This window comes from Neospora caninum, chromosome XII (genome assembly GCF_000208865.1).
Source record: "Neospora caninum Liverpool complete genome, chromosome XII".
Classification (NCBI taxonomy): Eukaryota; Apicomplexa; class Conoidasida; order Eucoccidiorida; family Sarcocystidae; genus Neospora; species Neospora caninum.
Window position 1 is genome coordinate 2,464,843 of NC_018398.1, and position 25,726 is coordinate 2,490,568.

General features: G+C 55.5%; 4 protein-coding genes across 4 annotated transcripts in view; 3 read left to right on the top strand and 1 right to left on the bottom strand.

Annotated features, from left to right (window-relative positions):
* Positions 1–1,374: 1,374 nt before the first annotated feature.
* On the top strand, positions 1,375–7,100 carry NCLIV_063300 (GE25516, related; the record flags this gene model as incomplete). The annotated part of the gene is made up of 12 exons (XM_003885881.1): positions 1,375–1,382; positions 1,970–2,332; positions 2,630–2,863; positions 3,038–3,098; positions 3,196–3,399; positions 3,719–3,810; positions 4,084–4,182; positions 4,935–5,063; positions 5,605–5,716; positions 5,991–6,152; positions 6,571–6,731; positions 6,980–7,100. The coding sequence occupies 12 exons, from the start codon at positions 1,375–1,377 to the stop codon at positions 7,098–7,100; spliced, it is 1,746 nt and encodes a 581-aa protein (XP_003885930.1).
* A 2,632-nt stretch (positions 7,101–9,732) lies between these two features.
* NCLIV_063310 (conserved hypothetical protein) lies at positions 9,733–18,522 on the bottom strand (the record flags this gene model as incomplete). The annotated part of the gene is made up of 13 exons (XM_003885882.1): positions 9,733–9,954; positions 10,376–10,441; positions 10,934–11,028; positions 11,333–11,429; positions 12,076–12,392; positions 12,795–13,103; positions 13,843–14,023; positions 14,438–14,610; positions 15,113–15,292; positions 15,726–16,129; positions 16,541–16,965; positions 17,645–17,842; positions 18,244–18,522. 13 exons carry the CDS (start codon positions 18,520–18,522, stop codon positions 9,733–9,735), a joined length of 2,946 nt encoding a protein of 981 aa, XP_003885931.1.
* A 1,485-nt stretch (positions 18,523–20,007) lies between these two features.
* NCLIV_063320 (putative phosphatidylglycerophosphate synthase) lies at positions 20,008–23,493 on the top strand (the record flags this gene model as incomplete). The annotated part of the gene is made up of 1 exon (XM_003885883.1): positions 20,008–23,493. The coding sequence occupies one exon, from the start codon at positions 20,008–20,010 to the stop codon at positions 23,491–23,493; it is 3,486 nt and encodes a 1,161-aa protein (XP_003885932.1).
* A 1,951-nt stretch (positions 23,494–25,444) lies between these two features.
* The window catches only part of NCLIV_063330 (Ubiquinol-cytochrome c reductase cytochrome c1 subunit, related), a gene marked incomplete at both ends in the record, with an annotated part of 3,045 nt that continues 2,763 nt past the window's right edge, over positions 25,445–25,726 (top strand). Inside the window, one exon of the mRNA XM_003885884.1 lies at positions 25,445–25,525. Coding sequence (XP_003885933.1) covers positions 25,445–25,525 — 81 coding nt within the window. The remainder of the gene's footprint in view (positions 25,526–25,726) is intronic.

Sequence of the window (25,726 nt, forward strand, 5' to 3'; positions counted from 1 at the left end):
AGCAGACTACTTGCGATTTCTGGGCGTGTGTCAAATTCCTAGCTGTCCATGCGCACATCGTCCCTGCCTCGAAGTGTTGTTGTTGTCTCGTTTTCTCTTCCAGAACCGAGACATGCAACATCACATCCCTTTCCACCCTCTCTATTCCGTTCGGTCTTCCTGAGTGTCTTCGTACCTTGTCGGTAGTTCACCTTTTTGTATAGACTATAGGTGTACAGAGCAAGGCGGAGTAGGGGGATCCTTGTTTCGGCCCCTCTAAACCAGGCGGCATCAGGGAACTTCCTGGGCCGCACTACATGCGTGCGAGTGGCTGGGTCTCACAATCCCGCAGGCATTCGGTCCGAATCCTTGCTTTCCTTTCTGAAAAGCCAAAGGAACGCCGATGTTGCACAGAAACACTGCTTATTTGCCAACCAGCTGAGCGTCTATCCGAACCAGTGAGGGCTACGCGCGTTGCTGGCGAAAGAACCGAGTTCGCGCCGGGGGGATGTGCTTTTTCTTAAGCAGCCATGCAAGGGGCAAACGCTTTAACATCTCTCTTCCTCTCTTTTCAAGGGAGGGCATTTGATTTCTCCCTCTTGTCCTCAGCGCGGATCTGGACAATCCAGTCTTAGGCTGAACGGAGCAGATGCGTTCGCGCCGTTTTGGGGTGTACGTACACCTTCTGCGATCCGTTGATTCTCCGTGTCAGTGTCTTCAGAGATCCACGTTGCCCAATTTCGTTCCGCCAATCAAGAGGCTCGTATTTCTGACCTCCAATTTCAACTGCTTGTGGACCAGTCTCCAAAGCTTCGGCTGTAGCTGAACTTTCTACTGTCCTCTCCTCGCAGTTATTCGGAATCTGCATCTACGTGTCCACCGGCGTTCCTGTTCATGTGCTCACATGAGACAGCAGCGCCCGCGGCAAAGCGCTGTTTTTTTATCCAGTCTCGCTTCCGCTTCGTCTCTGTATTGTCTCGCACACTGGTCTCGGCGTGCTTACTCTCGGTTCATTCTCGTCTAAAAGCTGCCCGCTCCTGGGCACTCGTTTGCCGACTCCCTGCTCTGCGCTTGGGTCTTCCCTCCACTGACTCTTCCCCGAAGTCTCCAAGACGTTTTCCGTGGTTCTCCAAACCTGTCAGTCCTTTTTTCGAACGGCCACAAAATCTAGCCGGCCCCCTCAGGGTGGCCCCGCTGCTCCGCCACTGTCCCGCCTCCCTCCGTCCCAGTAACGTGAACATCTGCGTCAAACTCGGGTCCGCCTGAGCTCTTGCGGAGCCAAAGAAACCTGACCGGCGCCCCTCTTCCCGGTCTTGCGGGCTCCCCCGTCAGGGTCTGCCTTGCTTCGTCTCGACCTGCTACCATAATGCTTTCGACTCTCTCTCGGTAGTCTCCATGATGAAGTGAGTCTCTCGTTTCCCGCTCCACGGCCTCGCTTTGTCACCCAAGACCCCGTTCCGTTCAGCGGCCAAAGACGCGGTCCAGCGTCTCGCGTTTCCGCGCAACGCTCCCGTCGTGACCACGCCTGTCCGTACACCGGCGTACCGCGAAGACTGTACAGGCCCCGGCGTGTATATATGTGCACAGCCGACAGGCGCGTTTTGTGTCCTATACTTTTCTTCCCATCCCTGGGTGCAAAGCTGCTCGTTCCAGTTCTTTTTCAGCCCTCGAGACTGGACCTGCGCGCTTGCAGAGATGTCGCGCTGGAGCTGCTCCTGTCCTTCTCTGAATCTCTGTTGCAGTTTCCCCGTCCTCCGGTGCTTGCGTCCGCTGGCACAGGATCCTCGTTGCTTGCTAGATCTTTTTTCCGTTTCCCTTCTTTCCGCTGCTGCCTCGCTTTTTCTCGCACTGCATGCGTGTGTCGACCGGTTGGAGACCGCGAGAAGTTGTGTCTCTTGTCGCCACGAAAAAGGCAACGCATCTCGTCGTTCTCTTCTCTCCGCAGCTTTCTACGGCAAACAAGATTTCTCTTGAGGCGTTTCCTGTTCAGGCTCTTTCATTCCATGCGGAAGCGGATTCACTCGAGCGACAAGTTGCAGGCCAGTCGTCAGTCCTCGGCAGCGTCCGCTACCTCCGCAAGTTCGTCCTCGTCCCAGATCGCCTCGGCTCAGGCGAGCTCCGCGACGCCCCATGGCGCCTCGACCTCTGCGGGCGCTGCGCCTGGCGGAGAGACAACGGCTGTGCCGCTAGGCGGCGAAGGCCCCTCAGGACCGCTCTCGGCTCCGGGGACTGCCGCCGGCCTCGGCGGTTTGGCTACGCCGCCTCCGGGCGGAGGAACGCTGGTCGGCGTGCGGCCCTCTGGTGCTGAAAGTTTCCTCCACACCGACAGCACCAAAGGGATTCCAGATGCAAGGTGAGGAGACGCCGAACGCATTGCTCTGTCCCCCCTCGCCCCTCCTCATTTTCCCTGGCGCGGCGCGCGAGTCTCTGGGGCCTTCTTCTCTCTCTGTGCTTCTCCACCGCCTCCGCTTCCACCCGAGGCGGAAAAAAGCCAGCTGGAAACGACTGCTTAAAATGAGGAGCGTTTCGAAACGGCTCCGCGCGTTTTCGAGATCTTTCTCTCTTTGTTACCCTCTGCGGTCGACGTTTTGTCCCCTGTTTGCGTCACTCCCGCCGCGGCTTTTTCTCGCTCCGTGCTCGTGCGCAACAGGCCTCGCACCGCGTACGTGGCAGGAAGCTACGGCAACCCGTCGACTCTCTCCACGCCGTTCGAGATTCCCAATTTCGACGATTTGCCGCCGCTCTTCGACGCGCCTCAAGCGGACCGGCCGGAGCTGTTTCGCAAAAAACTGCTTGCGTGCACGTGCATCTTCGATTTCAATCTGCCCAATGTGCATGTCAAGGAGAAGGAAGCGAAGCGACAGACTCTGCTGGAAATTGTAGAGTAAGCGCGTGAGAAAACTGAGGGCGGTCACTTGACCCCTCTGCGTTGATTCTGACCGGGGAAGTGTCCCCGCGTTATCGCCCAGCTCGGGTTTTCGAACCTTCGTTGTTACGCGGATTGTCTTCACGCACAGCCGTGCCTCATTCGCTGCCTTTGCTCCACTTTGTTTTCCAGATACGTGAACAACTCGCGGCATTGCTTCAATGACCACAACCTCCCGGACGTCGTCAACATGGTGAGTTTCTGCCGCTGTGCGTCGAACAGCACGCAGAGCGCAAAAGGCAAAAAGGTCCGTGCATGCAAGTGGTGATTGCGGCCGGTGGTGCCTTCAGGTTTCCGCCAACATTTTCCGGGCGCTGCCGCCGTCTCACGTGTCGAACTCGGCGACGTATGACCCCGAGGAAGAAGAACCAACTCTGGAGAGTTCCTGGCCACATTTGCAAATTGTCTACGAGTTTTTTCTCCGATTCATCGTCTCGAACGATGTAAATCCCAAAGTCGCTCGGAAATACATTGATCAGCAATTCGTCCTGAGGGTAAGTTTCGAAAGTGAACAGCCGTCGTGCCGTGCATGCAAAAAGGCAAGTGTTGCTTCAAATACAGGAATGCTTCCTGGAGCCAGAGAGGGGTTCGAATCAAGCACAAAGGGCGTACGCGGCTCGGTAGGGCATTCTTTTGGACTCGACGGGACCAGGCTAACGGCCCGTGGGCCGTCACCCACATGCCACGTATATGCGTGTCTACATATATCCTTGTGTATATTTATGGGCATATGGGTTATTGCGCATTTATGGATTTCCCGTCAAGCCTTGACACGTCCCTCAGTACCGCATGATCGGGTGTTTGCCTCCGCAGCTGCTCGAGCTCTTCAGCTCTGAAGATCCTCGCGAACGCGACTATTTGAAAACGATTCTCCACAGAATCTACGGGAAAATCATGGCTCTCAGGTGAGATTTTGTGCAACAGGCATACTCCGTGCTAAGTAGAACCACGTATACGCATCTACATATATATATATATATATACTTCTAGGTATGTAGCATCTGAGTAGTAGTTTTCTCTCGCTGTGAGTACGAGTGATAACAGTAATCCATAGATTAAGAGAGTCCGCAGAGGGCATCGCCAGGCCGGGGGGGGGGGGGGGGGGGCGGGGACGAAATGGTGGGGAACTGTTTCTTTTCCTCACATGCGTCTTGGTCTTTGCTCCGTTGTGTGTCCAGGCTGTTTATACGCAAATCGATTCAACAAGTCTTTTTCCGTTTTATCTACGAGGACGAGAGCCCGAACGGGATCTCGGAATTCCTGGAAATCCTTGGCAGGTAGGTGTTGTCGTCACGATGTCCGGAAGATGTTGGACGCGCTCGTGCGTCTTCAGGGAGGTGTCTTGCCCCGGACTCGCTTCGGCGTTGAGAAGAAGAGACCCTGACTTCTCTTACTGTTTTCTGTGTACGTTGTCGTCCCCTGCAAGGATGAGATGCAGAGCTCTGCACGCCTTGGTCTTCAGCGTGCACTTCCACTGTTGTATCTGTGTCAAAACGATCATTATGTCAATGCATTACACCGATTAAGGTGTGTAGCATTTCCTATGCTCCTTAACATCACAGCAATCTATTTATATCTCTAAAAAAAGCTCCAGTTATGAGATTAGACAACCAAGTTCTTTATGATTGCTGTACACCACCGCCCCACTGGACTGCTTAAGGCAGCTAAAAGTGTTGGATTTCAACATCCTACCGGTATTCATGTTTGCTTGGAAGCCGTAGCCATTAACACTGTTGTCTGCAAAGATCATTGTGTTAGGGTTCTATCGCAGACCATTGAGATTACGAGTTTATATGGTTTTGGGCTCGTGAGTGTCTCTCAATAACGGTGCCATGCAAATGCGCATCCGCGCCCTGCAGAGACAGGCTCGCTTTGTCACGTGTATGTACAGATTTTCACGTGCAGTTGTATATTTGCGACAGCAGTTTGGCGGCAGTCCCATCGGCGGGAAGGTTTTTCGCGTGCGGGGTACTTTACGCAATTTGCGCAACTTCTCGATGTCGTCGCGAGTCCTCCTGTGTCTCTTCAGCATCATCAACGGTTTCGCTTTGCCTCTCAAGGAGGAACACAAGTTGTTCCTTGAGCGCGTTCTGGTCCCCCTCCACAAGGCTCGGTGCCTCAGTCCTTTTCACCAGCAACTCACCTACTGCATGCAACAGTACGCGAACGAAAAGACGTGCCTGTTGGCGGAAAGCGGGGTCTCTGTCTCTTCACTTGATGTGCATGCACGTGGAAGATCTAGACACACGTCCACGAGAAGGTCGAGAGCGGTCTACGTCCCGTCCTGAACTGCGCGCGCTGGCGCGGCAGCTATGAAGAGAGGGAGAGCGCCCGTTTCATCCGTGCACAGTTTTTTGCGGATCTCTCGGCTCACACATCTGCATGCGTGTGTGTAGACTGAGTGCTTGGGAACGCGGAGGGATGCGCAGGAGAGAGATTCAGCATAAGCTGCGATTTTGCCCTGTATTTTGCGGACAGCGCAGAGAGCCCGGGGGTGCCCAGAGGAGGACGAAAATGAAACCCTCGGACGCTCTCAGAAACGAATGCGGCGTGGGAGAAAGCGCATGCATGCCTCAAAGGCGGCCCCGTTCCCCCGCGCTGCGTCGCGTCTCGGTACGCGTCTCTCCCGCCTCGTCCTTCACCCGCATCCTTGCTCTCCACGCTCCGCGTCCCCGGGTGTTGCCTCTGATTCTCTGCAGATACGTGACGAAGGACAATCGCCTCGCCGAGCCGATCATTCTCGGCCTCCTGCGCTTCTGGCCGGTCACCAACGCGCCGAAGGTGGTCCTCTTCCTCAACGAGTTGGAGCACGTAGGTTTTTCTCGAGGCTTGCCAGGCCGAAATCTTGCAGATCAGACGCGCTGGATCAGACCACGCAGCAGCATGCGTGTATTCGGCTCATCTCTCTGCTAAAGTAACTGGCTTGGCTGTTCTGGGGGGATGGCCTCGTCGCACGCGCGTCTCTAGTCCTAGCATGGTCGCATGCATGCGCATACATGCATATTTCATATTTGTGTCTGTGGGGGTAAGTGCACTGGTGATGGCGTTCACAGACTGTTGGTTTTCTGTGTGTTGTGCCTTTCAGATTTTGGTGAACACACAGCCCCCGGAGTTCCAGAAGGTGATGAATCCGCTCTTTCGGCGCCTGGCGGAGTGCATTCAGTCACCCCACTTCCAGGTTGCCGAGCGCGTTTTGTTTTTGTGGAACAACGAACACATCGTCAAGCTAATCAACCAGAACCGACAGGTACGGCGAACAGAGCTCCGCGCGCTTGCAGATCATTCCCCGCGTGCGCCCTGAACACAGGCACCTGCAACTGCATGCGCGTCGCTCGGAATCTCCTGCGACGCTCCCGTTGGCGAGATACCCGAATGCAGGGTGCAATCGATCCTCTCTGCAGATTCAATGCATGTATCTCAACTTAGATGTACACGTTTATAGGCGTGTGCGCGTGTGTTGATGGCTTTGTACCGAGTAGGCGGTATTCGGGATAACGCCGTAGTGTCGTTAGTAAATAGGTGAACTAACAGGCAGCGTTACCGTTTGTCCTTCGGTGTGATGTGACTCGGCCGAGGAATCCACTGCTGAGACGTGTGCTTGTTCCGTTTCGTGTTGCTTTCGGATTGTTACGTTCGGACTTTGCGACGGCGTTTTTTTCGTCCAGGTGATCTTCCCGATCGTCATCGCCGCTCTGTTTAAGAACTCGCAGTACCACTGGAACTCGACTGTCCACACGCTGACATACAATGTCTCAAAGTTGCTGGCAGAAGCAGACGCTGCTCTATTTGATGAATGCTCCAACAAGCACATTGCCGAAGAGGAAAAGTGAGTGTTTCTCCTTCGTATACATCGCACGCGTCCAAAGGCTCATCCAGGATATATACACGATGCAACTTTTTAATATGCATGCTACAGGCGTTTATATATATATATATATATATATATATATATATGTTCATGCACAGGTATAGGCCTCTCTTTATATCTTCCGGACGCTGGGTGTATCACATACGTTGGTTGTGTTTGGTTTCGCCCCGTTGGAGATGTGTTTGTTGTCGCTTTTGTGTGTTTAGGCGCAAGCAGCAAGAGGAGGAGCGCTCTCGGCGGTGGGAAGAGCTTAAGCAAGAGGAGTCGGAGCGAGGCAGCGAGGAGGACGGGTTCCTGGTTCGCTTTTCCTCCGACGGGCTTTTTTGAGTTTTCCGCGCGGTGGAAGACAGATGCGCGCGTTTCCTTCCTCAGCGCGAGAGCCTTGTGCTCCGAAGAGTCGGATGGGGAGCCGCCTTTTCTGACGCATTTCTTAAAGTTTTTGAAAGCGTCAAGAAGGCTCCGCGAGGGCTACGCCACTGGTTCTCGAAACCCAAGGAAGCTGGAGACAGAAAAGGGAACGGGGAACACAGACGCCGAGGGGGAGAATTGAGCCTTCGCGGCGAGATACCCGCCGTCGGCCGGTGGCGCGTGTGCTTGGACGCCTGCGGGTCTTCGCCGGGAAAACTTCCACTTGGATTCCTCACATATACGCGGGTGTGCACACTGTCCAGAACACCTGTATTCGGCAGTAAACAGGGCGTTCGTGTACAGGTACACACTGGCGCATCTACCTGTAAACAGAGTTAGACGTAGCAAATCTACGCGTACACGCAAGTGGGAGGCGGACGAACTGCGGTTCCGGGGATGGGGGCGCGAGAACCCGGATACAGAACGGGGTTCCGTGGCTTCTCTCTGGAGGCGGTTTAGGGCCGAAGAGGCGACGGTTTCGAGGCCGGGAGCGAGAGGGAAACGAGCCTCTCGCGCGGTGCGGCGCCTTGTGGCGGTTTGTGAGTCTGCTGCGTCTCGGATTTTTCTTCCGGCGTTTTCCTGCCGGCTTGGTGCTGGGCTTCCGGACGAATCTAGATTCTTTGTGCCGGGCGAGAGAGACAGCTCCCCAGGTGTCTCTGGATGGACCTGCCTGCACACATCTCCAACCGGCGCGTTTCACGCAAGACACGTCACGTTTTTCCCTGGACCGTTTTCGTCCGGCGCTAAGGCTGGGTCCTAGGCTTCGCAGATAGAGAAATACGTGTGCAGGTTGGACAGAAGTGTCGGTGGGACTCTGGGAAGCAACTGCACGACGATCTGCAGAGAGAGTTTCGTAGAGAGACAGGTATATCTCGGGGTGTTTGGCCGCGCAACCTCTGCCTTGACAGAAGCGTAGTCGCGGCGAAAACGGCCTTGCTTTCGGCTCCCGTGGAAGGACAGGTGTTGTCCGTTTCCCGGAGACAGGGAATGAAAACACCGACGACGCACGAAAAACGAGCGTGTGGAGTCTTCATAAGGGGCGTCGAAAGCGTTTTGAGCAGATCGAAAGAAGTCCCCCGTGTTTACATTTGAGATCTACGGTCGTATCCGCTTGTGTGTGTCGCCGTCCGGGAGTGTCGGCGCGCAGATACCTTGTGTTTTGCTGTAGCCCGTCTCTTCGCAATTGTTTTCTGTACCGCTTCTGTTTCCGTGCCTCGGTGGCCTCTCTATTTTTGTCTGTCAATTCTGCTCGATTCGCGTACAAAGAGTGGAGTTCTCTTCCCCGGCGAGTAACTCGCGTTTCTCGGGGGCTTTCCCGCTTTCGGTTCGTACGGTGGAAAAGCTGCAATGCGCGGCTCAAACGTGTTCGGCGTCTGGAGTTCCGCTCGGTGACCTTCGTCGGCCTGTTTTTGTTTTGCGATGGCGACACAGAGATCCTCGGACGCGTCGCGCCCGGCGGCAACACGGCCCTCCGCTTCGCGTGGCGGCCAGAAGGCGCGGTGCGTCTCTACCTTGTGAATCGAAGGAGAACCTTTGTCCAGAAGTTTGAATGTTTGCGAACCGCAAAGGCCGCCTCCCCGGCAACGGAAGGCTGCTCAGCCTCCATCCAGTCAACGACACAATCCGAACAGTTCCGGAGGCAGGCAGTCTTCCAAAATGGAGATCTGCACTCAGCAGACAGTGTGCCAATGGACTGTATACACCTTTGAGCACGTGCCAAGGCACATCACGTAAGATAGTCACGGACCATTTACAATTTTACATCTACGTTTTGTCGAAGCAGTGTTGATACTGCTCCACGCTTCCACGCCAGAGTGCACCCTCTCGCTCGCTACGTGATCGACGCTGGCGACCCAAAATGCCCACCCCGGCTCTCTCCTACATGTGCGCCGATACGTTCAATCCGCGAAACTGTGAACAAACTGCACACCACACCGATACGGGCTCTATGTCGGTTCCCGTGGACATCTTCAGCTCTTCTGCTTTCCTGGACAGGCGCAGTTTGAACCTGCGCGTCCACGGATCCCCGTGAAACCGCTCTCTACACGAGTCAGAAACAAGTGGGAAAGTGCTCGCGGCTGAACGAGTGACACAGAGAACACGTGACATCACGCCTGCCTACCCCTTCACGTTTCCCGGCCCACTGCTGGTTCAGTGCGGCACAAGCTGGGTCTTTCTCTTCAGCGACTAAAAGCAGAACGATCGGGCGACGTCTCTCCATACTCGCGTGTGTGCGACTGCTGGAAACGTCAAAAACGACCGGACTGCCTCCAGTGACAGTGTTTTGCAAACGAAAGAGAGAGCTCTGGAGACCCTCGAGACCGTTTAGAACCTCCCAAAGAGCTGAAGAGCGCAAGGCGGCTCGGAAGTAGCCGCAGACATGTAGACAGCGGCTTTCTGCAAGTCGGCTGCTTCCTAGGTGGACGCTGGAACACATCAGCGATTTGAGAAAGGACGCGGTCCGGGGGAAGGAAGAAAGTCGACAGCCAAAGGTGACCTAACACCGAAGTCCAGCGCCCCCGTTACACACGTCGAAAAAACCGCAAACAAATTACGAGCCAGCGGAGATTGCCTCTCGCCGCTCGTCCGGCTGAGGAGCTGGAGGCTGTGTTAGTGCTGCGTGCCGCAAATGGTGCGACTTCCTCTGCGCCCGCAAATCCGACAGCAGCTTTTTCAGCTTGTTGTGATGCAACTTGGCCGCATTTATTTGATCAAACAACGGCATGCACAACGCCTTGGTTGCCGCTCCCGTGTACGGCCCGAAGGTGCTCTCCTGGCAGATGAAAACACCCACAGACACACAGTTCAAACAACATGCGTTTAGGGCCCCGCGCACAAACATTCAGCACCAATAAGCGTACCACAAAGCGCGTCACCCAACAACATATATATATATATATATATATATCTTGGATACACGTATGAAATGCAAGTATACATTCATACACGAATATATACATATATATATATATATATATATATATATATATGTATGCATATTTTTGAGTTTCATGACACTTCTGGAGCCATCTGCGCTAATGACTGCATATATATAAATATATATGACATTGTGCGGTCTTTTGCATTCCAGCAGCTCCGTAGGCGACGCGCCGGGTGCGTCGAAGCCGCTCTCTCTGCATGCGAGAGCGACGGCAGCAAGATAACATCAAAGGCCGCGCAGATCGGAAGCTTACTTGCGTTCTCTCCAGTTCGTTCTTCGTGGCGTCGAGAGCCTGAATAATTCGCTTGCGCTTTTCTTCCTGTATGCACGCATTCGTAAGCCGACACGGATCTTAAAAGGCAGCCCCCCCAGAGTCGCTGAAGTTCTCCGTCTCGTACCTCGACCCAAACCGAGAAGGAAAAAAATGAAGAAAGAGATGGAGATGCGACCGCAATCCTCAGATGCCCGTCAACCGCAGATTCCTGTCCCCCGATTCGTAGGTCGTTAGCAGATGAGCTCTCCTGTTTGTCGCTCTTTGCCGGTCTTTGGCGTCTAAACATCCCACACTGTCTCGTAGTTTTTTTCGGCATGTCTACCGGCTCTTCCTCACTCCTTCTCCGCAGGGGCTGTACACCTCAAAACACCAGGTGGATCTGCGCTGTATCTGCTGGAGAGACGCCCCCGCGCACTTGCGCCGAGCGTCGCCTATCTCGCTTTCTGCGTTGAAATGCTCCGGTGTGCAAGCCTCAGCTGTGTGCGAAGAAAGTGCCCACCGCTTTGCTACGAAGCCTCGCCGAGATCCAGAACTTACGTCAGGGACAGCCGAGGCGTAAAAGTGCTGCAGGAGCTCCGTCACTCGCGCCTGGTGTACACGCACTGCGCTCACTGTCACCGGCTCGTAGTCCACTGTCGAGACACAGCGCAGGAAACGCGACCGGGCACGCATGCAGAGACACCGTCGCAGGCGAGAGGAGGCGCAGCGACTACGGCAAGAGAGGCGCATGGAGGAGGGAGAGACACTGGTCGCGGGGCTAACGGCGAGAAGAACGTTTCCAGGAAGGATATCCAACCAGTTAACGCCACAGAGACACAACCGAGCCGGCGACCTTCACCGAGACCTTGACGAGAAGCTCGCCTCCCCTGCACTTGGCTTGCGGACCGCGCTCTGCGAGGCCAAATGCGCACTCGCCATACGCGACTCTTCACTTACGCGCTGCGACGTGAGCCACCTTCTCGCTCTGGCAAAGCTTGGTGTTGAAGACAAACATGTACCGCCCCGTTTCATACAACGCAGCCCCGGGCGTCACCTAGAATCCACGGAACAGCCAAACACGCACAAAAACATACACATAAAACACATACACATTTATAAATATAAATATATATATATATATACATATAAATATATATGTCTCTCTGTATCTATGAGCGCCCGTGCGTTCCGACAAGCATGCGTATACCTATTTGCAAGGCGAGGGAGGGGGACATGGGGTTTGAACGGAGCGTCATTTGTGTTGGTGGAGAGTGAACAAGCGGCTTCCGTTTCCCGAAACGCAGGTGTCGACGCCTTTTGACGAAGGAACGGGGACTTCGCCGCAGAGAGAGGAGCGAAAGAAACGCTCAGACGCAAGAACCACACGGGAGTTCCCACGAGAGGGCAGTGCATCAGAGTTTCGAGAGGAAGAGAGAGCAGGAAAGGCCAGAACGAGGAAGAAACACGGACAGACCTACGCAAGAAAGAAGAGGAAAGCAGAGACGGAAGCAGAGAAGCAAAACAACACCTCTGAGAAGAAGGGACGAAACCGCACCTGAGAGACACCTGTTTCCGTATGTCACGCGTGAGAGGAGTTCCCCACCTGAATGAGGCCACGAGAAAAACGCTACACAGCCACAAGGCAGCTGAAAAAACGTGGGGAAAAGAGAGGCTCTTTTGGAGCTGGAATCGCCTCTCACCGTGTGCCCCTCGACTCTCTGCGCGGCGCTTCGAATCCACTCTTCCGCCTCGTGCTTCTCGGCTTCTCGCGCCGCGCTCTCCCGCTGAGCCGCGTCACCGCTGGTCGCGTTGTCGGCAGGCCTCGAAGTCTCCCCTTCGACGCATGCAGCAGCGGCGGCTCGGGTCTTCGCTAAGAGCCAAGGCGCCGTGCGACTCCCCGCCGCGTAGAGCTGGCGCCGGCTGACCTCGAGACGCTGGTAGGAGACTGTCTCTGGAGCCGCAAGGTCAGATAGTCGAATGTCTTCGGCGACTCGGTGGTTCTTCAAAGCTGGACCCGCTGGCGGCGATGGCGGGAAGGCCGAGGAGGCAAATGCACACAGAAAGACAAGCACAGAGACAAACGAAGTCCCCGAAGAGATGACAACACGCGAGAACAAGGGACAGAGACAGGAGGACTGGAAGCGGAGACGAACAGTGGAAAAGAGGCCTCGACGAGGCATTCCCCCGAGAACAGGCCGTTTGTAGAAACCTAGAAATCCCTTTCATCATGTGTAACAGGGAGAGTCGAGCTTCAGGTGTTATCTGATTGGTAGCAAAGTTGTCGAGAAACAGAGGGCAGACGAGGCGGTGTATACAGAGAGCGAGAGAGGGCGAGACGAACAGCAGTGGACAGCGAACCAGGCCCCGTGCACACGAAGACGAACGCATATCTCCAACGTGTCGCCACTGTCTCCCGTACTCTCTGTCGGGCGCGTGTGGGGTCGCGGGGCCTTTCCGCTGGGGCCTTGCCGGCTTCGTCGGTTTTCCTGCTGCGCCCCAAAGATCTTCTGTTCCTGGTCGGCGAGCAACTGCAGCTGCTCGTGAACTCGCGCAAGCTCCCCGGCGGTCGCGCTCTCGCCGCCGCTTGGGGCTCCGGGCCCTGTCTGCTGCGCCGCGACCGCGGTCGGAGGCAACATGTGCTGCAGGAGGAGACGGTGGGACTGGCGATTGAAGCGCTCGAGCAGCCGACTCTGCAAGGGTCGGCGGGTGCTCGGGACGCCGGGAAGAGCTGGGTGAAAAGACAAAAAAAAAAAAAAAAACTGAAAAAATCCACGGCGAGAACCCACCGCAAACCCAAACGCCTGAAATGCACAGTTTTGCTGTCTCAAGAAAACAGAGGTTGACGTTGACACTGCACACACGCGCTTTGGATGCCGGAACTCGGGTGAACAAGGAAAGCCACAGGGCACTTGCAACTAGCTCTGTAACCACCTGAAGACAACAGACTAGCTCCTGCGGGCACAAGGCGTCTGGCCTTTTCTTCCCCCTCCGACATCTCTGCTCCTCTCTCTCTCGTTCTCGCTTCCTTTCGCCCTTTATCTCCTTTTCTCTCTCTCCCTTTCCTTCACCCTTTCCCTCGTTCTCTGTCTACCTCTCTCTCCCGTTCCTTCACTCTTTCCCTCGTTCTCTGTCTACCTCTCTCTCCCTTTCCTTCACTCTTTCCCTCGTTCTCTGTCTACCTCTCTCTCCCTTTCCTTCACTCTTTCCCTCGTTCTCTGTCTACCTCTCTCTCCCGTTCCTTCACTCTTTCCCTCGTTCTCTGTCTACCTCTCTCTCCCTTTCCTTCACTCTTTCCCTCGTTCTCTGTCTACCTCTCTCTCCCTTTCCTTCACTCTTTCCCTCGTTCTCTGTCTACCTCTCTCTTCCTTTCCTTCACACTTTCCCTCGTTCTCTGTCTACCTCTCTCTCCCTTTCCTTTCACTCTTTCCCTCGTTCTCTTTCTGGCTTCCTTTTTCCCGCGGGCTCACCGTCGGCCTGGGGATCGAGTGCAGAGGTCGTGCGGACGGTGGCGCCAGTCGAGTCGACGAAGTCTCCGCCGAACGAGTTGAGGCCGTCAGCGGTTCCAAATCCCCGCAGGCGAAAGGCCTCTGTGCTGATGAGATCCTCGGAAGGCGTTGCGAGCTCGAGGACCGTCTGGGGCGATGGAGCCTGCGCAAAAACGAAGAAAAAAGACCACAGAGACACACCGGGCGGGACAGACGCAAATCACGAGAGATACACGCCAAGAAGGGAGAAGCAGGCGAGGAAAAACCAAAACGCGGAAATGGAAAAAGAGGTGACACAGTCACAGAAAACTCCAATCCCGCGGGCGTGAATCTAGTCTTTTCGCCTTTTCAATTCCCCATTTCCCCCGTTTCTTCCTCCCTCTCCCGAAACCCGTTTGTCTCCTGGCGGCGTCTGGTCTTCCGTCTGTCTCGCCGGTTCACCACAGCGGAATATGCCTCCAAAGTTCTTGCTCCTGGCTACTTGCATGCCTATACATATATACATGTATATATATACATGTATATATGTGTGTGTAAGTGTCTTTATGGAGGCATTGCCGTATTTGTGGGGGCTTACGAGGATGGTGGGGGCGGTGTTGGAGAGGTTGATGAGGGCGCCGGCGTCGTCGCCTGAAAGGCCGTCGAGCGCAGTGTGGCCCACCGCACTGGCTCTAGCAGGAAGGCCGAGGAATTCTTGGAAATACTTGGACTGGAAGAGACGCTCAAAGAACTTCTCGCGCGTGATCCGTCCTGAGAAACCAAAGTGCATCGCGTGCTGGATCGACACCTGGAGAGACAGCTGGGCGACACAGTTCGTACCCCCAAAATACGCACGGATATACACCGCAGATGCACGCACGTATGTACTAACGGACAAATGGAAGGTGTGTACGCAAACATATACGCAAAAATATAGACATATGTGTAATTATGTGCGTCCGCTAATGAATATTTGCACATTAATATATATATATATATATGCATATGTGCTGTGGCGAGTAATACGTTGCTTGGGTGTTCTCTCGCACGTGTACTTCTTGGAGGCAGACAGGGGTTGAGATGTCACGCGTGAGAAGGCGCGGTTTCCTCGGCAAACGAACATAATCCAAGGGACAAAGTGTCGGCGGCGGACACCGACGGCGCCGTTACCCACAGTGTGCATGCACAGAGAGATTGAGACCACGGTTCCAGTCTTCTTTTTGCCTAGGCTCTCTCTCTCTTCGCTGCTGCGCCGGCTCCCGCGGTCCGGTACCTGTGGGGACGAGCTGTCTGTACACCTCGTGGATCCGCGGGTCTTCCTCGAGAATCGCCTCCAGCATTTGCTCGCTGCAATCCACGAACAGCGAAGGTTTCTCCGATCCCCCTGTGCCGCTGCCTCCGACGTACTCAAACTGCGGTGGCCGAATCAGAAACGCGGACGCGGGCGGATCCGCTGAACAAATACAGGAGCGAGAAAGCGCGTTGCTTTTTCCGTTGCTGCCGCCATCAGGAGCGGAGGGAGAGGCGCCGGGACCGCGGGGCGTCAAACCCCGACTGTGGCCGCAACGCGCGCCAAGTCGGTTCCGCGGCTGCACTCCTTACCGTTTTCCTCTCGCCCGAGTTGCGAGGTGCACAGACAGCGAGAGAGGAAGGACACTCGCCACCGCCATCCACATCGCGAGACGAGACGGCAGAAAACGGACAAGGCGAGCCTGCACTTGGCGCCGGAGGCGAACGAGGGAGACAATGGAACCAACTCGGGGGAGAAAGGAACCAGAAGAGACAGCGCGAGGAGAGGCAGGCGAGACGAATGCCAGGTCGGCCAGGAGACTAGGACTCAAAGCGACACGGCGAGACGCAAAGATACGCGGAACCCCGACGCTTACGAGCGAGTTGTGCGCGGTGTGCCACGACATCGGTCTCATGGAGCTTCCAGAATTCCTCGCGGCTCAGCACCTTTCCTGGTGTGCGGCCCTCTCTTCCCTTCTTCACGTTTTTTCCAGCTGAAAGGCTTCTTCCATTCGCTGCGTCTCCGGTGTCTGGGTCAGCTTCGTTTGACCTGTCGCCGAGGTCGCTTTCGTCTGGCTCGCCGACAAGAAACTGATACAGGTTTCGCAAAACTGCGTTCTTCTGCAGCAAACTGCGCCGCGTGGCTACCACTTCGCGCTCTTCCCGCAAGCTCTCGAATCTCTCCACTGTCTCAAGATGCAGACGAGGGCGAACCCCCACTGGAGCAGCGGCAAGAGGGGTGGGGGGGGAAGAAAGGGACGGTTGCTGAAGTTTAGCTGGCCTGGGAAACAAAAAAAGAGGCGGAGAAAGAAACGCCCAGAATCATCTTCGCTCGCTGGCACACGACTTGCGCTGGTTTGTCGCAACGAGGAAACACGACTCGCGCGAACGCCGTCATTTCTTCGCTCGGCGCTTCACAGATACCATCGCGGAAGAAGATCTATAGCCGGTAATGATGAGCGTCGAAAACCAGGCACGTGTACAGCTGGAAGAGGTGCGCGGAAAAGGTACGGGGATCCCCGTACACGCGAGAACGAATCGCGACAAGACAAACACGGTTTGTGAGTTATCTCGATATGTGTGCAGTCGCAAACGAAGCAAAATATCTGCATTGCCGACACAGCACACAGACTGAATGCTGGCTTCAGATTCGATCTGAAGAGCTCAAGCTGTTTCTTCGCAGTCTGCTTACTTTTGCTGGTCTTTGCCGGGGCCGCTCGCACTCTTGGTTCGCTTCGGCAGTCCTGGAGCAGAATCGTCTCCGCGGGATCCCAGGCCTGAGGCCACGCCCCGTTTTTTGCCCGAGTCGGAGACACCCTCCTGTCGGCCCTCGCCCTGTCCACCAGGTGTATGTACACCTGACCCAGGTGTACCGGCAGGGTCAGGCGTGCGTCCGCTCTGGACTCTGGGAGGGGTTGCGCAGCCCGGCGCGACCGAGGCTCTTTCGCTCTCTTGCGCGACTTCGGCGCCTGGAAGAGAAGGCGACCTCGAGCTCGGTGCGGCGATCGCGGCAAAGGCAGCGGGAAGCAGAAGGACGCGCAGTGAGAGCGACGCATGCAGATCCGACGTCGCCGGGAGGGCCAGAGCGCTTTTCAAGTCCTCCAGGAAAACCTGCCGCTGGCGTTGCAGGAGTCCACCGCGAGGCAACAGAAGCAAACGCGCAGAAAAGCGTTGCAGGTGTGACACGCCTCGCCGTCAACACACACACACGCCCAACTCAGGCGCAACCACGGGACTGCGGTCGAAAGAAAACAGTGCAAACGTGAAAATGTGGAGATATCTGTCCTTCTTCTCGAGAGAATGTGCGTTTTTAAGTGGTGGAAAGGAGCAAAAAGCTGAGGCCTGTCATGCCGCATGTCCAGCAGACACGGCGACGCCACAGGCCGGGAGGGGAACGCCTGGGATACTGAAGATGACTCCAGCTTCACGAGGTACACACAACCCAGTTCCTTATAAGTGCCTCAGCTCTTTGCTCTCCCTCAATCGCGCCCTCGCCCCTCTTTCCTCACAAAAAAAATCTCTCTAGAGGGGGGGGGGGAGGCGACGCTCTCGAATGTGCCCGCATCCAATTCCCACATAAATAGAGATGCACATATATGCAAATTTAGATAGGTACATATATAGATATATATATATGCATACACATCTCTATATGTACATGCATATGCCGTTATATATATATATATATATATATATGCACGAATGCACCTGTTTGTAGATATATTTTGGGGGGCCTGTATGTGCATAGGTCCATCCGTGAATTATTTTGGGCTGGGACATGGAGCGGAAAGTTCACCTCTTGAGAACTGGCGTCGCAGGCGTGCAGCGAGACAGGGTGTCTGTGGCGTTCCGCGGTGTGGAGCTGCTGCAAGAGGTTGCATGCAGCGTCCATCTTCCCACGGTCGGTTCCGAAGTCGAGGACCGCCGTGCTCGTGGCCGGAACGCATGCAGACGCAGAAGGGAGGACGGCGGCGTTGGAGAATGTCAGGCGAGCCTGCACAGAGGGAAGGAGAGAAGTCGGAGGAAACGGTTTGTGGCCGATCGAGGAGTCTCGCAGGGAAAGCGACCGCAGAAATCGCGGCGCGAAACCACAGCTCCGGGAGAGTCGGCAACCTGGCAAAGATCCAGTCCGGTGGGCACAGAGCAAACGAAACAGACACACTTCGACACAAGAGAAAAAAGAAGAGAGGAGATAAAGGAGATAAAGGAGAGGAGGAAAAAGAGGTTCGTTGGCGAAAAGATGGACTTCGCAGGAAAGCGAGCGCATAATCACCAGAGAGGAACGGGGGATAAGTGAGGAAGAGTGAAGCAGAAGCGTTGCGTCGAGTCACCACAGTTCGAGAAGAATTACAAAAATCACGAGGGAACCACAAACGCGCTCGTCGCGCTTCGTACTTTTGCGCTCTTCTTCGACCTTTCTGTCGACGTCCATTGCTGCAGCCACACGAGGAGCTGGAGCTCGAACTGGGTTTTGTCCGATCCCGCCGGCTCCGGCAGGTCTTCGCTTTCTTTCTTCTCACCACCTCCTTCCTGTCCACCTTCCTGGGCCGAAGAGCCGTCGACACGGGTGATAAAAGCTAGGGCTTTTGAAGTCAGAAAAAAAGTGCCTTTCTTCCCTCCGAGCGAAACCTCCTGGAAGGCCTCTTCCAACCGACCCACCGAGCCTCCCTCCATTTGGCAGAAAGCGCACTGAGCAAAACAAACTTCGGCCCTTCCTCAGTCTCCATATATACGTTTAAATTCACACATATATGCATGCGCTTGCACGTATACGTATACATAGATATATATATTATATAAATAAATATATATATATATATTACAGATCTCGGTACTTATATCCCTGTATATAGATATGATCTGCGGAGAGGAGAGTCTGCATGCGCGGGTTTGGACCTCCCTGGTTCGACGGCGGGAAAGGAGAGGCGCGAAAGGAAGAGAAGCGAAGCTCAGACGTGCACAGGGAGAGGACAGCGCGCAGAAACTGCATGCCTCAGGGAGTGTAGAAAGACGCGGCGGGGCCGGAGAGAATTCGAGAAGGCAGCGAGAGCCGCTGCAGCGCTTCAGGGAAACAACGTGGAGAACGAGAGCGTTGACACTGGACTGCTGGAGAGACAAGGAGGAAGAAAGAGGAGATGGACGAGCAGAATGTCGAAACACGAAAAAGAAACGCACTGGTCTCTCACGAAACGAGACAAGAGCGGGTCTGATACGCGACGTCGGCGACGCCCAGACAGGGCGTCGTTTCCTCTGTATATACAGGAGAGAAGGGACTCTCCTTTTCTCTGCAGGCGAAAAAAGTCTGCATTCTCTCTCGTCTTGACAAAGCTTCTTTTCTGGAAAACAGTCGGTCGATGTTTGAACGGCCAGCGAGACCAGTGCGCGCATGCAGAGTTTTTTTCGCTGGCATGTTTTCATGCGGAAAAGGCCGCAAGACACTCTAGAAAATCCCAGCGACAACCTTTCTTCTTGCTTTCTCTCGCATTGTTCTTTTCCTCTTCTCTGGCGCCTTTTCTCTTCTCCGTGATTTCCCCGTCGGGCCTTTGAAAGGCGAAGTTTCTCGTCCATTCTTCGCGCTCAGGCCCCTCGTGTTTTTGCTGCTGTCTCGCTCTGTTCCTCGATCGTCGGGTTGCTCTTCTTCCTCCAAGAATTTTTATTTAAAAAGGCCTTCATCTCCTTTCTCTCTTTGTCAAGGCGCCCCCTTCTCGTGCATTTCCTCTGCGTCGGTTCTCGCTGTTCTCGCTCTCTCCTTTGCGGTTTCTTCCCTCGCAAGACACATTTTTTTACGCGAAGGTCGTGTTGTCCCGTCTCTCCGTCTCGGAAGCGATCATCTGCGTGTGTTCTTTGTTCGCTGATCACGTGTCGCCTTCTGCATTTGCCTGTCTCCTTACTTCCAACTTCCCTGTCTCCGAATCGCACAAAGGGCTCTCCCGCATCTCCATACAAAACACCTTCCTCCGTATACAAATTATACATATATATATATATATATAGATGCTTGGGTCCATGTTCATTTCACAGGCATTCCCACATATATGCAGATAGATGTAGATTTGCGTGTGTGTTTGCACTTGCATATCTTCTCTAGTGGGTGCGAATACCTGCGCGTGAGGATGTCTCTCTTGTGTTTTCTTTTCAAAAATCGGCGCCGTTTCAGCGATGCGACTTCGATTTGCTGTTCCCCCGCGCGCGGTGCGCTTCCTGAAGACGCCTTCCCACTTTTTTCAGGTGTCGGCATTCCTCCTTTCCAGGGCGCAGCGACGAGTCGCGCTGGCAGCTCTTTACATCGGGACTGGCCCGCGGGAGCGGTTCCTCGTGGACTTGCTCAGGCGGCGCATGCGGGAGGTTGCATGCATGCGAGAGAGCGCGCGACCAGGCAGCGCGTTTGGCGAGTTCTTGTGGGCCGGAGATCAGCGATGGAAGGCACGTGCGGTCGCGCCGACGGTGGCGGGAGGGCAGAGGAACGGGGAAAACGGAAGAGCAGAGAGGACACGCGTCTCTGCGAGAGAGAGAGACCAGGAAGAAAGCCTGGGCAAAAGACGTCTGCAGGTCCACATTCTGGTCGACCGTTTACGAGGGACGCGAACAGACAAGAACGGATCTTCCGCCTCCGTTCTCGCCCCCCTTCTCAAGCTCGACGAAGAACTCTCTGAGGTGGACGTACACCCGACTGGTGCCGAGCCTTCACCGTTTCCGCCCCCGCACAACGATTTCTCCAGCACATGCAACACCCGTGCCACAGCGACGTCCTCTTCCTCTCTTTCATCTTCTCTTTCTTCTTCTCTTTCTACTTCTCTTTCTACTTCTCTTTCTTCTTCTCGTTCTTCTCGTTCCTCTTCTCTTTCTTCTTCTTCCTCTTCCCTTTCTTCCTCTTCCCTTTCTTCTTCCTCTTCTCTTTCTTCGTTCGGGGCTTCGCCGTGTGCGTCGCTCGCTTCTTCGCGCCGGGGTAGAGGCGAGCGAGCTCCCAGCGTTCGAGTTAGTTTTTTCCACAATCCGCTGGCCACGTCCTCGCTTCTCGGGCGCGTGCTGCCTCCGCGGCTGAACGAAGCGGTGGGTGTCCAACACATGAAGGCTCTCGTCGTGGACGACACGGTGCTGCTGACTGGGGCCAACTTCAGCGAGGAGTACCTCGTCAACAGGGCTGACCGTTACGTGGTCATCAACGACGCGTCTGTCGCGAATGCAGTGTGCGAGATCGTCCAGGCAGTTCAGCGAGGCAGCTTTTCTCTCAGGCGCAGGGCGGAAAGGCGCCGCGACCAACCGCTTTGCGTGAACGCGGGTCGGAGGTCTGTGGCGGAAGCTGGAGAGAGAGGGCGAGCGAGAACAGAAACAGAAGGCAGAGAGGCAGGACACAACGCACAGGCGGTGCGCATGCAGGCGTGTGGGAGTAAGAAGAGAGGGTCAGAGGACGAGTTGACACTCTGCGGCGAGGAAGGTTTCAGAGATTGCGACTCGGAAGCGGCGAAGGGGGAAAAGCTTCGCACGCTGCGCCGGGAAGGCGGAGACGAAGCAGGTTCTCGTCCAGTCTCTTCTGCGTTCGCGTCGTCGATCGGCATGCACGAGGAGAAGCGCGCAGGAGAGGCTGAAGACGCAGGGAGGGAGAGAGAGGAAGAGTACACGCTGTGGCGGGCGCATGCCCGGGAAAGAGAAGGAAAGGAGAGCCAAGACGAGAACAACGATTTCGACGTCGTCTGGGATCCCCAGTTCACTCTGACGCACAATCCAACACAAAACCCGGAGGCCTTTTCACGCGACTTTTATCGCCTTTTGAAAGAAACGTGTTCTCGGGAAAATGCTCTCTCAGAGTCCCGTCGAGCTTCCGCAGCGAATCCGGACCTGCCCGCAAAGACAGAGACTGTCTCCTGCGCTTCTTTCACGAACAGCCGTTCCAGTGGAGTAACCCTGCACGCACTGTCGGGTCTGAAGAGCGAAAGACAGGAGAGCGGCCTCTCGCTTGGGGACGAAGCGCAGCGGAGGAGCGTGGGAGACTGTCGAGCAGAACCCGGGGGAGCAGCGTGCAATCTTGAGCACCCAGGAAGGCCGGTGAGAAAGTCTCAAGGGGCGGGCGAAGGAGACGCACGCGGCCAGAGTGAACATTCGCAGAGCTCGCAGGAACTTTCGCATGCTTCGGTGCAGAGCAAGCAAGAAAGGGGTGCCGTGGGACATGAGGGAAGACGAGAGGCAGTGCGAGCGGCGAAGGCCAGAGATTCAGGTGTCTGTACACTCGAGATCGCTCTTCAAGCGGGTTTCACCGACCCTCCCATTGACGACCTCGCTCGAGTCCTCGACGAGATCTTTGTGGAGGCAGGCGAAAGTGGACCAAAAAAGTTTAACTCAGCGCGTCTCAAGAAAGTAGACAGCGGCGCTGAAGAATCAAGCACAGCGCACTCTGGCCGTCCGCTAAGCACAAATAGGGAACATCAAGTTCGTGCGTCATCCCCCCTCGCTCCCCCCGGCTACAATGCTGTCGCTTCCGAGGATGAAGATAGTAGAAGACCGCTATCCAGTCTTGCAACTGGTTCATCAGCGGTGGTTCTTGCCTCTCCCTATTTAAATCTCCCTAGCCGACTGCTGAGGCGCCTCAGCGCTCTCTGTGTAGCCCAGTCGGATGCCACACAATTGCTACCCGAGGCTCGGCAAAGAGAACCGGATCTTTCAGTTGGGTCGGGGATCTGCGATAGAGCCTTGCGCACAAGAAAGGTAGCTGTTGTAACGGCCGCTCCACAAGCAAATAGTTTTTTCAGGTCGAAAGGCGTATCGCGTTACATTCCAGAGGCGTATGCCTACCTTGCTCATCAAGTAGCTCGGATGCTGGAGCAGGCTGCGCGCCGAACTCCCGCGACTGTATGCGGTTCGGGTCACAGACACCAGAGCGAGGGGAGAGATTCACAAGCAGATGCACTCGCGCAAAATGCAGGACGGGAGTTGTCTGATGCGAGATCCACGGATCCTCGAGAAGGGTCGGAGTCCGTGATGCTCCAGGAGACGGAAAGTAGACGTTCAGACTCTGTGCTATTTGAGTACTGTCGCCCGTGGTGGACGTTTCATACCAAGGCGATTTGGCTGCTGGCCGAAACGTCGTGCCGAGAAACGAGAGAACTCGGCTGCCGTCCGGAAGAAGAGCCCAGTCGAGCGACACGAGGGGAAACCGCGCACGGCCTCACCGAACAACGCTTCGAGCAGCATCAAGAAGGCTGCTCTTTTATCCCGGCGAACACTCAACGAGAAGCCGTAGACGTTCGGGCGGGGGCTTCAGGGCTGTGTCGGGGGATCTCCTATGCCGACGAGAACTCCGTGTCAAAGTTTCCCGAAATCGGAGGGAAGATCCCTTCTGTACAGCGTTGTTCCTGGTTGAGAGTAGCTGCGCAACATCCGGAGCACACGGTGGAAAGCGACTCGACACATCTGCTGCCTTACATGACCGTGTTTGGGAGTTCGAATTTCAGCGAGCGGGCGGAGCGCCGAGACCTTGAACTGAGTTGTGTCTTAAGGACAACGGACCATGAGCTTCAGAGCCAGATGAAGGCGGAAATCGAGGACGTATTCAAGCACTCTCGGCCTGTCGAGGCCGAGAGTTTGAGAAGAAGATTTGGATGGGTCACGTGGTTCGCAGTTCAGTGGCGCACAATCAAGTCTCTCCTATGAAGGAACGCCGGGGGTTTTTTGTGCATTTGCACGCACGCGTGAACGCTGGACTGCTCCGCTGGGAGGAAGGTTCGCAGTGTCATGTGGAGTGTGACTTGCCGATTTGAACGTGTTTGGTCGTGCGGGCTTTAGAAGACGCTTACCAGGTTTTTTCAGAAACTGACAAATTTGTTGCATGTGTTCCGCTCTACGGACACCGGGTTTCGTCCGGTCTCGAGTGTCAACAGACGGTTTTTACAATTTTTTCACACAGGCTCGTAGACAGCTGGTTTCTCCCGTGTTCGTCCACTGGACATTGTACGAAAAACGTTCTGGGATACCACGCGGGCTCGAGGATCGCACCCCCCGTCCTCGCACGGTTGCACGACGACTTTTGTAGCCCAGTCGCCGAGGATGCCAGCACTGAGTAGCCAGCCTCTACAAGCTGTTCGAGTATCATGGAGTTTCCGGACCCAGCGTGCGTGTGGTTCAGGCCTTGTCCCAAGGATCCCCTGTTTTTGTCACGCACCGCCAGTGTCAATCCACTTCCTCCGGCTGCATTTGACACATTTCACATAGGGAATTCCCTTTTCGCTGCACTTCATTTCCATCGTACCCCTGGCGCGGGAAGGACCAGAGCGCCGGGGCTGAAGAATCCGGCCTGACTTGTGCCGCTTCTTTCTACTGACTCGCTCGCATTGAGATCCACCCTTCTGTCCCGGCGCCGACCCAGCACAGAGTTGACGTTTTTTTTGGATGCGTAGATCCAGAACGCTCAGGTGGGAAGACAGGAGTCGCAGGGAGTTTCCAAGGTTGACCCAGGGGCAAGGGGTCTGTGGTGTGCGAGTCACATCTCAGGCGGAACGCCGTCTTTTGTGCATTTCCACCAACGAATTCCGCCAGCAGACAACTGCCTGTACTCTTTCTCTGCATTCGCCTCTGTGCTCCAGCTCGAGTGCGAAGAGGATGTGAGCGACTCGTGCGCGTGTGTGTTGTCGCCCCTGCGCGACCGCTTCCGAGTGTCTCCTCTCGCGGTAGCCACAGTCCCTCAACAGTCCTCCGCTCTCTGTCAGTTTTCACGGCGGTCTCCGTCCTGTTTCCCCATCAATCCCGTGTCTCCCATTCCTTTTTCCTGTTCCCTGCTGCGCGACACACGGTTTCGCCGCTCGGCCGGAAGTGCATGCCCGTCCAGTGCACACTTTTGACACGAAATCTCGGAGTCCAGAAGAGCCCGTCCGCTTTTCGGCTCGGCCAAACGCGTGTCGCCGTTAAAAGGTGCTCTGTTGTCGATTTTTCCGCGGACCCGGCCAGCTCAAGCGACGTGCATGCATGTGCGGAGTTCTCGCGCGATGTGCGCCGCGAGCGGTGCGGACTCCGCTGGGGCTCGGCGGGGACAGGTGAGCAGAGGGAATCCCCGTACCCCGACTAAAAGCCGAACTGAGTCTCGCAAGTGCCCTTCGTTTTGCAGGCCGCGCTGGCGGCGAAAAGGCGATTCGGGGGACAGTCGCTGTCCGTCTGCGCCTCTCGTGCAAATTGCGTGATAGCAAAGAGAAAGACATCTGGGGAGACGGTCTTCTCGACCTCGGTGATTTCGAGGCTGTCCCGTGCAAGTAAACAATCAAACCTGCATCCTGGGCATGTTTGCATCTGTGAGCGTGTATGTGCGTGTGGACATGTACGCGCCTCTCCGCTTCTTCCTTCACTTGTTTCCTGACCCGTTTCTCTCTCTCTCTTTCGCCTCGTCCTCGCTCGTTATCTGTGCCGATCTCTCTTCTCTCTGTGTCTGATTTTCCCCTCTTGTTTCTCGCGAGCGGAAGGCGCAACTGCTTCAAGAACGTCGTGGACCACGGCGCGGCGTCACCAGAGTGTACTCGCGCTGCCGAGAGAACTGTGTTCTGCTCCGCGCTCTCATCGCGAAAACGCGATTTCCCGTCCGTCAGAAACCAGCTGTCTCCTCTAGAGCGTTGCCAAAATGGGAGGAGGCGGAGGCGGTGCGCTGAATAAGCTCTTCCCGGGGTACAAGGACAAAATCTGGCTGAAAGTTCCTGTGCAGGTACGCGTGAGAGACTCCAAACTCGAGGCCTGAGCAATAGGCCTTCCCCTTTCCCCCCCCTCGTCTCAGCCCCGTGCACTGGGACATCGCTACGTTTTCGTGCGGGAGGTCGTGTGAGCTCGTGCGCAAACCGACGATTTCCGCCCCGGTTCGCTACCTCTCCTGAGCGAAACGGGAAGCCGTTCGTTGGGGGGGGGGAAA